Here is a 13015-nt window from a genome sequence, read left to right as displayed (position 1 = left end):
CAGATGTTTTCTGTTTGTTTTTAAACCTCTTGAAAGGTTATCGGATTTGGGTTTAACCCTCTGAGATTCGCGGGTGATTCCAACCAACTTCACTGTCTTTCAGAGGCTGTAGCAGGTTCAGTTTTAGAGGTAGAGAGGTACAGGTATCACCTGAAACTAGAAAAACCTGAGGAATCCATCAGTACCAAACATGTCATGCGAGCTTGTGGAGAAAGAGGTTAAATAATGCTCCAAAGTTGGGCTACATTTTGTTGAGGAAAAACTGGCATGGCCATTTTTCAAAGGTGTCCCTTGACCTCTGACCTCGAGATATGAAAATGGGTTCTATGGGTACCCACTGTGACATCTACTGTTGACCTTCTATCTCCCCCTAAAGACCCTGTACCCCCTTAAAAAAAGACAAAAACGGGTCTATTGTGGGTCTCAAAGGGTTAAGCTATGTACTGTACGAATGTGTAGAGTTATCACATGTTTTCTTGCTGTGGGGCTTTGTTTTTGTTTTTCAAGACAGCAACTAAATAAGTTTGCCTCTGAAACAAGAAGTGTACTAAACATGCAGAGGGAACAACACAGGAAGCAAGCCATGGTTATAAAACTGAGAGGCCTTAAAATAACTGCAATTATACAAGCAGAACACCACGGCAGCCGAATTAAGGCTGATATGAGATAAGAAAATATTGAAGTAGAGAAGCGATGATGAGGCAGATTTCAGGAAGTGAAAGTGTTTTTTTAATTTCTTCATGAACAGTAGCTGAGGGAAGCTGTGTTCCAGCCGATCGCTGACTCAGGCGTTAATCTCCAACCAGCTCAGCTCGCAGCACATTACAGCTCACCGCTGGCTCCTCGCCAAAAGACTGCAACAAGCTCCCAGAGTCAGTTGATCTAGAGATCTATTTTCAGTGTCCTGGGCCAAGATGGACTCAGCTGAGCTATATCGGCGTCTCTAATACAGCAGCAACCTGCTTTTAGACCTTCGTCGTCTCCACCTGAAGGAGAGAAGACGTTCAGTCTGTTGCAAAACACAACAGACGAAACACATTAACGAAATAGAAAACATTTCACAAAACACAGAAAACACTTCAACAAGCAGAATGCAAAAAAACACATTAAAGGAACCCCGTTGAGTTGGAAACAAATAAAAGTTGTTTACATTCAGTTTCTGACCAAATAGCAAATTAGTGTAACAGACATGTTGAATGAGTTTCTTCCCCAATAAAACATCTGCAAAGCTGATTTCTAATCATATTTTAAATCCTACAGTGTTTACATCAGTGTTTACTTGCTAGCAGTCTTCTTCACTGCTTTTACTGGCACCAAAGAGCAATGCAGGCATGACGTATTCTTGTAGGCCAACCAAGGATCGCGTCATATCTTTGGGGTACAACACATTCACAGTAAAACAGTAAAATTTTGTCTGCACTTGCCGAAATTGAGCCAATAGCAACGCATACCAACATACCCCATACCTCAAGACCCGTGTCCCAGCTTCTTTCAATAAGCCTTGAGGCCAACCACGAAGTAAGAATCGCCCGGTATCCTCGACAAAAAGCCAACGGGATTTTTCGACTGACTTTTGGATTATTGCAGATTGAACAAGAACAGTGTGAATGCAACCGTCTTGTTTAAGACACATAAAAGCTTCAAAATTCATGAGTGCGGTATTTATTGATGTATTTTATGTCGTAGAACAAAATCTCTTCCGACTTCCAGACGAGGGAACCGGAAGTGCTAAAATGCTAACTAATATACAGGATTTAGGACTCAACCCTGCACGACTCCATGGAGCCACTCAATTTTTTAAAATTTTTTTTTTTATATTATTTTTATTATTATTAGGATTATTGTTTCTACATTGATATTGGCAGTTGTGAATGTGGGACCTTGACATTACCAATAAACTAGAAGTGCACTCAGAGAGCGCAGACCTCCCCCAAGGCAGGTTTCATGTACGTCAGCTGTACGTCGCGGAGCAGCATAGCGGACATAGTGGAGCAGCATAGCGGACATAGTGGAGCATCGTAAAATCACTTCAGTGGAAGTGGTCAGAAACAAAATAAAACTCACCTAAAGCATCGTTGTCACTCTTTGCAACAGTCACCAAGTGTGCCTTGGTTGAAGTAAACTGTAATGTCACCATGTTTGATGAGGAAAGCTTGCAGAAAGAGAGAGGTTGCTGATCATGTCTTAAAGCCTGTGGTGTTAATGCACAGGCTGAGCGGAGTTATTAAAAAAAAATTCCGAAGCCGGATCATGATCCGGATCGCCACCAAAATCGAATGGATTGTTCATTGTGCCACACCCCACCCCTCCAAAAAAAATTATTCAAATCCATCGCAGCCTTTTGGAGTAATCCTCCAAACGGACAAACAAACCAACAAACAAACAAAGCAACAAAGCAACGCTGGTGAAAACATAACCTCCTTCCTAGGCCTTCGGCCTTGGCGGAGGTAATTAACCTCCACACATCAAGACCTTCTAGGAAATGCCCTGTTAGTGTTGATATTTGACCACTAGGGGTGCTACAAATAATTGTCACCTTTAAAATGTGTCTCTGGGTCTCTGGCACGGCAGTAGCTCAGTCCGTAGGGACTTGGCTTGAGACCCGGAGGTTCGTCGGTTGGGGTCGCCCCACATCGACCAACTGCAGAGTGTGGACTAGTAGCTGGAGAGGTGCCAGTTCGTCTCCTGGGCACTGTTGAGGTGTCCTTGAGTAAGGCACCAAACCCCCAACTTGTATGGGGGTTTGGTGCCTTACTCAAGGACACCTCAAGGTCCTGTTTGTGCATGAGTGTATGTATTTTAATGTGTAAAAATAACAACAATGTAAAAAAATTGAATTTCCCCTCGGGGATCAATAAAGTATGTCTTCTTCTTCTTCTTCTTCTTCTGTAAGATGAATTCATCTTTCTCTCTGCTGTTTGGGGTCTTCCATCGCCGTCATAACGGTGCACTGAAAACCTGGAGTCAGGCTGCGTCACTAATCCCCCGGACTCAAACACAAGAGGCAGATAGTCCCCCGCTGGCCTTAATCTTACATTGACTTTATATAAACTCACCTCAGATTGAGGCTGATGAGCGGTTACCACATCAGCTCCACTCACAGCTCGGCTTTTCTCAGAAACTGTCCCATGTTTGTCCTCTCGGGCATCTCAGTGTCCAGCATCCGCTCAGCAGAGTTAAAACCAGCCGGTCGATAGCTAATCCGCTCCAAAGAGACTTACTCTGCTGCAGACCTCACAGAAGATCACATCAACATGTAATGTGCTCCGATGAAAACTGTGTTTATTATCTAACGGTGGTCTGATATAACTACTGTTGACACAATAATCTCACCACCAGGTCCATTTAGTAGCTGTTTGTTCTGGAGGTTTGGATCGTATCACATGATCTTCATCAGCAGGTGGAGATGTTCACATTTTCTATTTTATTCTTGAACTCAGAAACAGCAGTTAACAAAACAATCTCACCGTGTTTAGTAGCTGTTCAAGTATATTACATGAACCTCAGTGCATTCAGAAAGTATTCAGACCTCTTCACTTTTTCCACACTTTGTTAGGTTGCTAAAATCTAGTGATGGTGAGATGAAGCCTCATGGATCTCTGAAGCTCTCCAGCAAATCGGTTCACAAAAGGATTCATTTCATGAGGCTTCATCTGGGCTTCATGATATATTACAGATGTGTGGTAGTGGTTTAACCGGGCAGAGGGCAGTGAATGTGCTTGTGTAACTATAGGAAAATGGTAGAGGGGAGACTTTATATCGTTTTATTCAGGAACAATAACTTCTCAACTGTATTTTGACTTCAGGCGTCTTCAATTACATCATTGGTCCAAGACAATACAAGCCTCGATGCGCACTTCACAGAAAACTTACTCGACACGCATTCAGAAGCCTCGGCACAACACGTAACATCACTACTAAAACCATTCAAATTCATGTTTTCCTCTCATCAACAGGATTTTTTGCAAATTTATGAAACTGAAATGTCACACAGACAGAAGTATTTGATCCTTTGCTATGACAATTACAATTTAGCTCCGGTGCCTCCAATTTCTCTTGATCATCTTTGAGATGTTTCTGCAGCTTGATTGGAGTCCACCTGTGGTAAATCAAACTGATTGAACTTGATTTGGAGAGGCATGTACACACCTGTCTGTAGAAGGTTGAGGACAATGCATATCAGAGCAAACACCAGCTGCCTGGCTGCAGAACTCAGAGACAGGACTGTGTGGAGGCACAGATCTTGGGAAGGCTACAAAATAAATTCTGCTGCACTGGAGGTTCCCAGGAGCTCAGTGGCCTCCATGACTCTTCAATGAAAGAAGTTTGGAACAAGCAGGACTCTTCCTGGAGCAATCTGTGGAGAAGGGCCTTCATAGTTGACCAAAAACTTGATGGTAACTCTGGCTGAGCTCCAGAGATTGTGTGTGGAGAAACTTCCAGAAGAACAACCATCAGTGCAACACTCAACCGATCTGGTATTTATAGCAGACTTTTAGTGGCCGGACTCAGCAAGTTAATATGTCAAACTTGTTGCTTGTCCACATCCGCTCTAGATTGCGTTATACTCAAAATGTGCAATGACATTATTGACATCACTGTCTGACTTACCCAGACTCCACTAAACCACAAAGAAAAAACACAAACTTCCTGTTTTACAGCGAGGACCTGAAAACACCCAACATGCCCACTGAAACAACCACGGTGTAATCATGGTCTCCTATTTCATAACAGATTAAAGTATGCATTACACAATTCATGCAGAATACATTAAGACCATCTGCTCTGTCCTCGAGCAGAGACACATTTAGCTCTAATCCCATATTGATCTCAACTGTAAATCCACATAACTCTTAAAGTAATGGAAGAGTTGAGTAACTGACTGGTTTACTGAAAGTTGGCAAGATGAATGCGTACTTATCAGTCAGCTCTTCATTACAGAGGTAGTGCACACTTCAATGTGTTTTTGAGCTGTAAACTAAATGATAAGACTGTGATGAAACACATCGGTGCTGGTGTTGACATTTCTTACCAAATTTATAAAAGATCTGCATTTCATGGGTTGAAAATGGTTCAACACACTGTTGTGTTGACTATTTACGACTTAACTATGTCATTAAATGTATATTAAATCATTTTTACACCTCTAATCTGAGCTCTCACTGAGCAGCTCCTGCCTCACAAATCCACGACCCCTCTCTCTCTCTTTCTAGCACTTTTCTAAATGAAGCCCTGGGTGGAGTTGAGCGCTGACCTAGAAGTGAAGCTACATAATTAAAGCTGCGTTTTTCCACGTCAACTTTCCGCTTCAGGCTCTCATACGTTTGCCTGACAAACAACTTGAGTATTTACCATCAATCAGGACGTTGCATAATGGCGGCAAAACCGGTTAAAGTCGTTTCATATTTCCTGCCAATCAGGAATGCATTTTACTCCTCGGTGAGCTGACTCCTCGACGGAGGTCTGAGAGCATTTACTAGTTAAATATCTAGTGATCATAAGGGGTGTAATGATACATCGATCTGGATCAATATATCGATTCAATGATCAACGATCCAACATCATAGATGCAAAGTGAAAACATCGATACATATCATCTTTAAGAAGCACATTCATTTTATTATTGATTCCCATGGCACGTCTGTGTCACCATGTCCGTCCAAATGCACCTCCATCCTACAGAGCCCAGTAAATTTGTCAAATCATATTTTAGTTGCTTCTTGTGAGTTAGTATAAATGTAACTGATTGTGTTAAATGGGCATAAAGATATCGTCTCATATCAATCGCAGGTCCCTGAATTTAATCAAATGGAAATTGTTTTGAGGCAGACTTTGTGATATCAGCAAATATTGTATCGTTGTCCCAAAACAATCAATATATTGTATTATTGTCCAAAAAAAATGGATATTTTGTATCGTCCCAAAAAAATATGTTGTATAGTTGTCAAAAAAAATCAATGTTATAATTGTCCCAAAAATATCGATATAGTATATATTTGTAAAAAAAAAAATCAATATAATATTGTATAGTTGTCAAAAAATATATATGTTGTATCATTGTCCAAAGAAAATCAAATATGCGTAATGAAACTTGTGTTTTACACCCTTAGTTATAATCATTATGGATTTCCCATGTTTTTAGGAGTCTGTTCACACTGATACAGGCTAATAAAAATAACACATTGTGTAATTAAGTGAAAATATTAAACCATGATGGGCTACTTAGGCCTAAATAAAAATAAAAATAAAAATTATTTGAAAGTCTACCTTTGCAGTGTCTGCTTGGATTCTGTCCCTTCGACAAATATATTTGATGACCTGTTTTAAACCTTTTGAAGTGGGTAGAAACAGACTCAGATTTTTTAATACCTACTCTGTTGTTGCTCAGTTTATCTCAATCACTACACGACTGAAACGTAATAAATAATACTTGTTTTGACCGTGAATAAAGGAGAGCATTTTGAGCTTGTTACAACCAAACAGTACAACACTGAACCTGTAAAAGAGTTCATTTAAAACCGATAAAAACAAATAAATAACAAAAGAATCAAGTCAATAATTCATCATCTGGATTTATTTTAAGAAACAACACAAACAAACCTGAAGACTCACATTCGTTCTCACACACAAAACTCAACAAAGCGTGGGGGGTGGGGGAGGGGGGCAAACAGCATCACCACTTGTCCTTCTCTTTCAGGTCTTTCTCTTTCTTGTCTTTCTCGGCTTTGGCTTCTTCTACTTCGTGCTTCTTGATGAGCACGTCGACCTCCTTCTGCTTCAGCACTTTGATGCAGGTCTTGCCTTTCTCGCGGGTCAGCGTGGCGATCTCCACTGAAACAACAGAGACAGACGTAGACGGTAAGGAACCAGCTACTTACAGACTGAGCTGACGTTTCATATTCGAGAAGAAGATAATGTATTTTTATGTACACTAGTGATTTATATCTATATAATGTAGATTTCAGTTAGATGCAGAGCAACATGTTGGAACAAGGAGGTTACGCCATAATGAGCACCTGACCTGCCATAAAACAGGTTGACCAGGTACACTCTGTTGTCTCAAGGTCACATGTACAGTAGACTCTCACATGTGACGATGTGTATTCAAGGTAAACAAATGAAATGTACATTGAAAATAATTGGTGGACTATATTTTCAGGAACTGCTGTTACTGTAATGACGGCCCAATTTGTTTACAGTAGTCACATTAACGTCTCGCAGCTGATTGGTTATGTTTTATTGATGCTGAAACAGGACATGAGGACCTTTTGTTTTAAAGTAGTATTAATTATATATATAATTAATTAAAATCTAATCAGTTCATCCTTGATGAATAATTTTTCAAATTATAGATCTACTTTTTTAAAAAAAAGGCCAATATCTCTCTAACTACTCAAATCTGCACCTTTCTCTGCAGACAGCTTGCTGACGTCCATGGTTTTATTGAGGACTTTGACGGCGAGAGCGAGGGCTGAAGAAAGTGTCATCTCTCCCTCCTTGAAGTCCTGCTTCAGCATGGAGACGGCAGCCTGCGAGTGAGCAAAGAAAAAGACACAAAGTAAAAAGATCACTCTAAAAACAACATCCCTCTTGTTACTGCTGCAGGAGGACGTGCAAAATTGTCTCCCCATCTGTTTTCAATTGTGAAGATTGCATTGAAACCTCAGTTCATTCTCTTCTCTCAGACTATTGACCGGCTGCCAGATCTCATATCTGCTCCTGAACGGCTCGCTGTGTGGAGCACAACGCCAACACTGTCAGGGTCAGGTGTGCGTTTCCTCACTGGAGACACCCAAACTAAACATGTGTGCACTCAGGGTACCGAAAGGCCTCTTGGACAAAAGTGTTCCCACAATGCTCTGAGTAGGCTCCGTTACCCACAATGCTTTGTGTGAGCAGCCCTGTGGATAGCCACTGAGATTAGCAAAACCGCCATGAATCAGGACTTACACAATTAGCAGCCCCAAGAGTCAGCACTAAGTAGGCCACAGCATGTCTGTTTATTGTGAGTGTCCGGCCCATTTCATGGCCACTGTGTTTAAAAAGTTGGCGGTGCGGCGCCATCCAGTGTCACTGTGTGAAATAGCAGCTTTATAATGTTTGCAGTGTTCAAATCTAAATATTCAAGTTCCACACATATTAGCTTCTTTTATAATTCAACTCTATTTAGTAATTCTTGGATAAGAGCTTTGAAGCCTGTGAGACTTACAGCGCTGTTGTTTCCGATGCAGGTGGCCTTCCAGCCTCCGTAGTTTCCACTGGGGTCGCTCTGGTAGAGCTGGAAGCCGTAGTGTTTATCCCAGCCCATGTAGAGCAGCGACACTCCAAACGGACGCTTTCCTGTGAGAACAAACACACATACAACCACTTCATAACACTGATTCAGGTCAAGAGTCTGTGGTGTTCCTCACTTTTGATTTTTGAAACTAAATACTTTTAGATTAGATTGTTTATTAGTCAAACGACCAATGCTGGTAGAATTTGTTTTTCGGTACAGTATGTTATTCTCTGCAGCACAAATACATAAATGGACAACATTAGGCAATCATGGTAATGCATGTCAGTGGTATGTGAGGAGGGAGGAGTTCAGAGATTTCCTGGGAATCAAAGGCATAATTTGGCCACTGTATAGATTCTCACAAAGCTGGTCTCATCCAGATCTAAACTCTGCATGTAGATGAAACACGTGTCTCTTGCTATGACAGAACTGTGTGGTGCTGCTTTGTACCTCCAAACTGGGTGTAGGCCTGTTTGATGTCACACAGAGCCGTGACCAGCTGCTCGCAGGGGATTGGCTCCTGGTACTGCAGCAGGTACCTGCAACACAAATCATCACATTCAGATCCATATTTGTATTTTCTTCCACTAGAAGCATGCAGAAGGTAGCAGCAGAAATTAAGAAGACTGTGATCCTGACTGGAGCTTACCTCTGTGCTATAAGCCTCAGCTCATTGGTCAGTACGTTGGCATCTGATGTGATTCCCGCCACACTGCACGCCATGTCTCTACGAGGAAACAGGAAGATGTAGGACCATTGCAAAAACAGATTTTTTTTCCCCTGTATATTTGATTATCTAATTGTTTATGCCAATCACAGGCGAATGCAAGCTGTTAAAGAAATATGATGAGTGACTTTTTAAAGTCGTAAACATTTGCACACTGCCTACTGTAGTAGTAACTCACTCGTTGAGTTTGTAGATTTTCTCTGAGAAAAACACTTCGTCCAGCAGCTTGTGAATGTTCCTCCTCTCCGCCGCCAGCAGCACTCCGTCACTGGCTAAAATTCCCAGGCATGTGCCGGCGTGGCCGATGGCTTCCATGGCGTACTCGACCTGATACAGACGCCCTGCAAATGACACACAGTGCTGTCAAGACGAGGACGCGAGCACAGAGCACTAAGAGGCTAGAAAAAAGATGCTTAAACAAGTAAAACTTATATGTACAGTTGAGAAATTCTTAAAAGCATAAGGGTGAACTAGAATAAACTCAGAGCCTTTACACAGAAAACAACTTGCAGCCTCATCGGTTACATTATTCAGGAGCTCTTACCCTCCGGTGAGAAGATGGTTGTTCTTGAATCATATCGACGAGACTGAAAGGAAACAGAAAATGTGAACATGAAAACTAATTGGAATTTACTTAACTTCAAAATACAGACCACAGTGCTACAAGTAATCAGGATTATTTTGTTGGGGCTACTCCAGAGACAATACGTAAGCTTTCTCTTATAAATATCTTCAACACCTTCAACTACAAAATGTGGCTGTAAGCCCATACAATTCTGTTTTGGCTTATTCTTGTGGTTGTAAATGAAGCAACTGCATGCTGACCAGAATATCTAATCTTATATCTTAATCTTAATCTAATATCTTCTTGTTGATGAAAAGACTCCTTGGAAACATAAGTGTTAAGTAGACCGGCAGATCAGACTTAAGATCTGACAAGTGGCTTATAGAATGGATAACCCTGCAATCTTCAGCCAAAATACACCAGAATTTAATGGATTTGTTTTGTAAACTTATTTTGAGGATACACTTAAAATCCTCAATAAACAATACAGATGAGGAACAAACGAATGAGTGGAGAAATACAATGAATGCAGATGGCACGAGGGGTCAGTGAATGTTTTCAATGAGTATGCAAAGGATGTGAATCATAAGTTTTTGCCTTCACAGTACCCAGATCTAGACCCAATTTAATTATCATACGATATTTCAGAGCAAGGTATGTGCTGATTCTGAAAATCTGTGACATGGTGCATTGAAGCTGTTTTGGAGGCTTCAGGTGGCCAAACACCTTATAAACACTTTATGTTAGTTTCTTCTTTAAGTTTTCATCCATCTGTATGTTGAGGTCTTTTGATGAATGTACATAGCTTCTGTCTTATAAGATAAGATAAGATAAGATGAACCTTTATTAATCCTCAGAGGGAAATGCAGGTGTCAAAGCAGCAACATCAGCAAACAGAGTGAAACACAGGAGAGGTAAAGGTATACACAAATGATAAAAACAATAATAGAGATATAAAAGATACAGAGTGAATGGGTGAACATAGTGTGTGCAGTCCGTCAATAAATAAATGTAATATGTACATATGTGCAGTCTATAAAGTGGTATATAGGATGTATAGTGTAAAGTAAGTGTAAAGATTATGCAGCATCATCATGTAAAATCCCCAGCTATCTAATGGACAAATAATAATTTAAATATTGTTTATCATTCACAAAGCCAGAGACTTGTATCACAAGACCATGGGGAGATACTGAAGACAGACCATGGGGACATCAGCCTAAATTATACCTCTGGTCAAGGAGGAGCTGCAGAGATGTTTTGTTTTTATCTCAGAAAGTAGCCAAGCATTAGAGAAAGAAAGAAGCTGAGCAGCACATTACATTTAATGCAAATACAAATGAACATCAAACATTAGAGTTAACTCACCATGTTTGCAGACTGCAGGTGAACTTTTCCACTGTGGAAAACAAAGACAAAGTTGATCTGATTGTTTTAATGAAGGCGGTGAAGTTTACTGGAGCTAAACCAGCAACATTAAATCATTATTAAACATGAAGTAGAGAACTGCTGGTTGATCTGCTGGTTGATCTGCTGGTTGATCTGCTGGTTGATCTGCTGCTGGATGTGAAAGTGAAAGAGACTAAACTCAGAGTCTCTATTAGCTCACTAACATGTACTAAACACTAAACACTGACTGAGGTTGGTGTTAAACTCTCTGTATTATCTCAGGTTGATCAGGTTAATGTTAATAACTCATATAATGTAATAGTTAATGTTAATAACTCATATAATGTAATAGTTAATGATAATAACTCATATACTGTAATAGTTAATGATAACTCATATAATGTAGTAGTTAATGTTAATAACTCATATAATGTAATAGTTAATGATAACTCATATAATGTAGTAGTTAATGTTAATAACTCATATACTGTAATAGTTAATGATAACTCATATAATGTAATAGTTAATGTTAATAACTCATATACTGTAATAGTTAATGATAACTCATATAATGTAGTAGTTAATGATAATAACTCATATAATGTAATAGTTAATGATAATAACTCATATACTGTAATAGTTAATGTTAATAACTCATATAATGTAGTAGTTAATGTTAATAACTCATATAATGTAATAGTTAATGTTAATAACTCATATAATGTAGTAGTTAATGTTAATAACTCATATAATGTAATAGTTAATGTTAATAACTCATATAATGTAATAGTTAATGTTAATAACTCATATAATGTAATAGTTAATGTTAACTCATATAATGTAATAGTTAATGTTAATAACTCATATAATGTAATAGTTAATGATAATAACTCATATACTGTAATAGTTAATGTTAATAACTCATATAATGTAATAGTTAATGATAATAACTCATATAATGTAATAGTTAATGATAATAACTCATATAATGTAATAGTTAATGTTAATAACTCATATAATGTAATAGTTAATGTTAATAACTCATATACTGTAATAGTTAATGTTAATAACTCATATAATGTAATAGTTAATGATAATAACTCATATAATGTAATAGTTAATGATAATAACTCATATACTGTAATAGTTAATGTTAATAACTCATATAATGTAATAGTTAATGTTAATAACTCATATAATGTAATAGTTAATGTTAATAACTCATATAATGTAATAGTTAATGTTAATAACTCATATAATGTAATAGTTAATGTTAACTCATATAATGTAATAGTTAATGTTAATAACTCATATAATGTAATAGTTAATGATAATAACTCATATAATGTAATAGTTAATGATAATAACTCATATAATGTAGTAGTTAATGATAATAACTCATATACTGTAATAGTTAATGTTAATAACTCATATACTGTAATAGTTAATGATAATAACTCATATAATGTAATAGTTAATGATAATAACTCATATAATGTAATAGTTAATGTTAATAACTCATATACTGTAATAGTTAATGATAATAACTCATATAATGTTTAATAAAAGGCTCGTTGAGTTTAACTGTTTTAACTGTTTTAACTGTTTATCTGGAGATGAATCAACAGATTTTGATCCATCGCTTCGTTTAAAGCTTTAAAACGAAGTTAGCGACCTAATGTTGGTATTATTAATAAGTATTCAACACACGGACCAATAAAAGAAGCTATAAACGTTATTAAAGACCGTGTTATGATGAGAGTTTTGATCTTTTATTCGTGAAAATAAAAATGCTTACCGCTTAGAGAGCTTTCAGTGTGGCGCGGTTCGATGACGTCACATAGAGGCGTTGTTTCAACGACATACAGGTGCGACAAGCTATTTATTTTATTTATTTATTTTATTCATTTTATTCATTTTATTCATTTTATTCATTTTATTTATTTTATTTATTACAGTAAATCAACTAATACATTATGATATATTATTATAGTTTTAAGCTGCCCAGCAGTAAATAATTAAAATTAACCCTGGCTTTAACAGCTGCAACATTATG

The 13015-nt window shown here is 38.1% G+C and overlaps 1 protein-coding gene across 2 annotated transcripts; it reads right to left on the bottom strand.

Moving 5' to 3' along the window:
• Positions 1 to 6547: 6547 nt before the first annotated feature.
• On the bottom strand, positions 6548 to 12788 carry psma4 (proteasome 20S subunit alpha 4). Of its 2 annotated transcripts, none has more exons than XM_074633887.1 (7): positions 12758 to 12788; positions 9184 to 9395; positions 8928 to 9005; positions 8729 to 8817; positions 8210 to 8340; positions 7406 to 7529; positions 6548 to 6831 (listed from the first exon to the last, which is right to left on the bottom strand). In XM_074633887.1, exons 2-7 carry the CDS (start codon positions 9318 to 9320, stop codon positions 6674 to 6676), a joined length of 717 nt encoding a protein of 238 aa, XP_074489988.1. In that variant the 5' UTR covers positions 9321 to 9395; positions 12758 to 12788; the 3' UTR covers positions 6548 to 6673. The 2 variants fall into 2 exon arrangements, with proteins under 2 accessions (XP_074489988.1, XP_074489987.1); XM_074633886.1 differs by lacking the exon at positions 12758 to 12788 and adding an exon at positions 9550 to 9707 and having other exon boundaries at positions 9184 to 9346.
• Positions 12789 to 13015: the final 227 nt, after the last annotated feature.

The sequence above is a fragment of the Sebastes fasciatus genome, chromosome 4 (genome assembly GCF_043250625.1).
Source record: "Sebastes fasciatus isolate fSebFas1 chromosome 4, fSebFas1.pri, whole genome shotgun sequence".
In the NCBI taxonomy this organism is placed as follows: domain Eukaryota; kingdom Metazoa; phylum Chordata; class Actinopteri; order Perciformes; family Sebastidae; genus Sebastes; species Sebastes fasciatus.
This window is presented reverse-complemented; position numbering and strand designations above follow the sequence as displayed.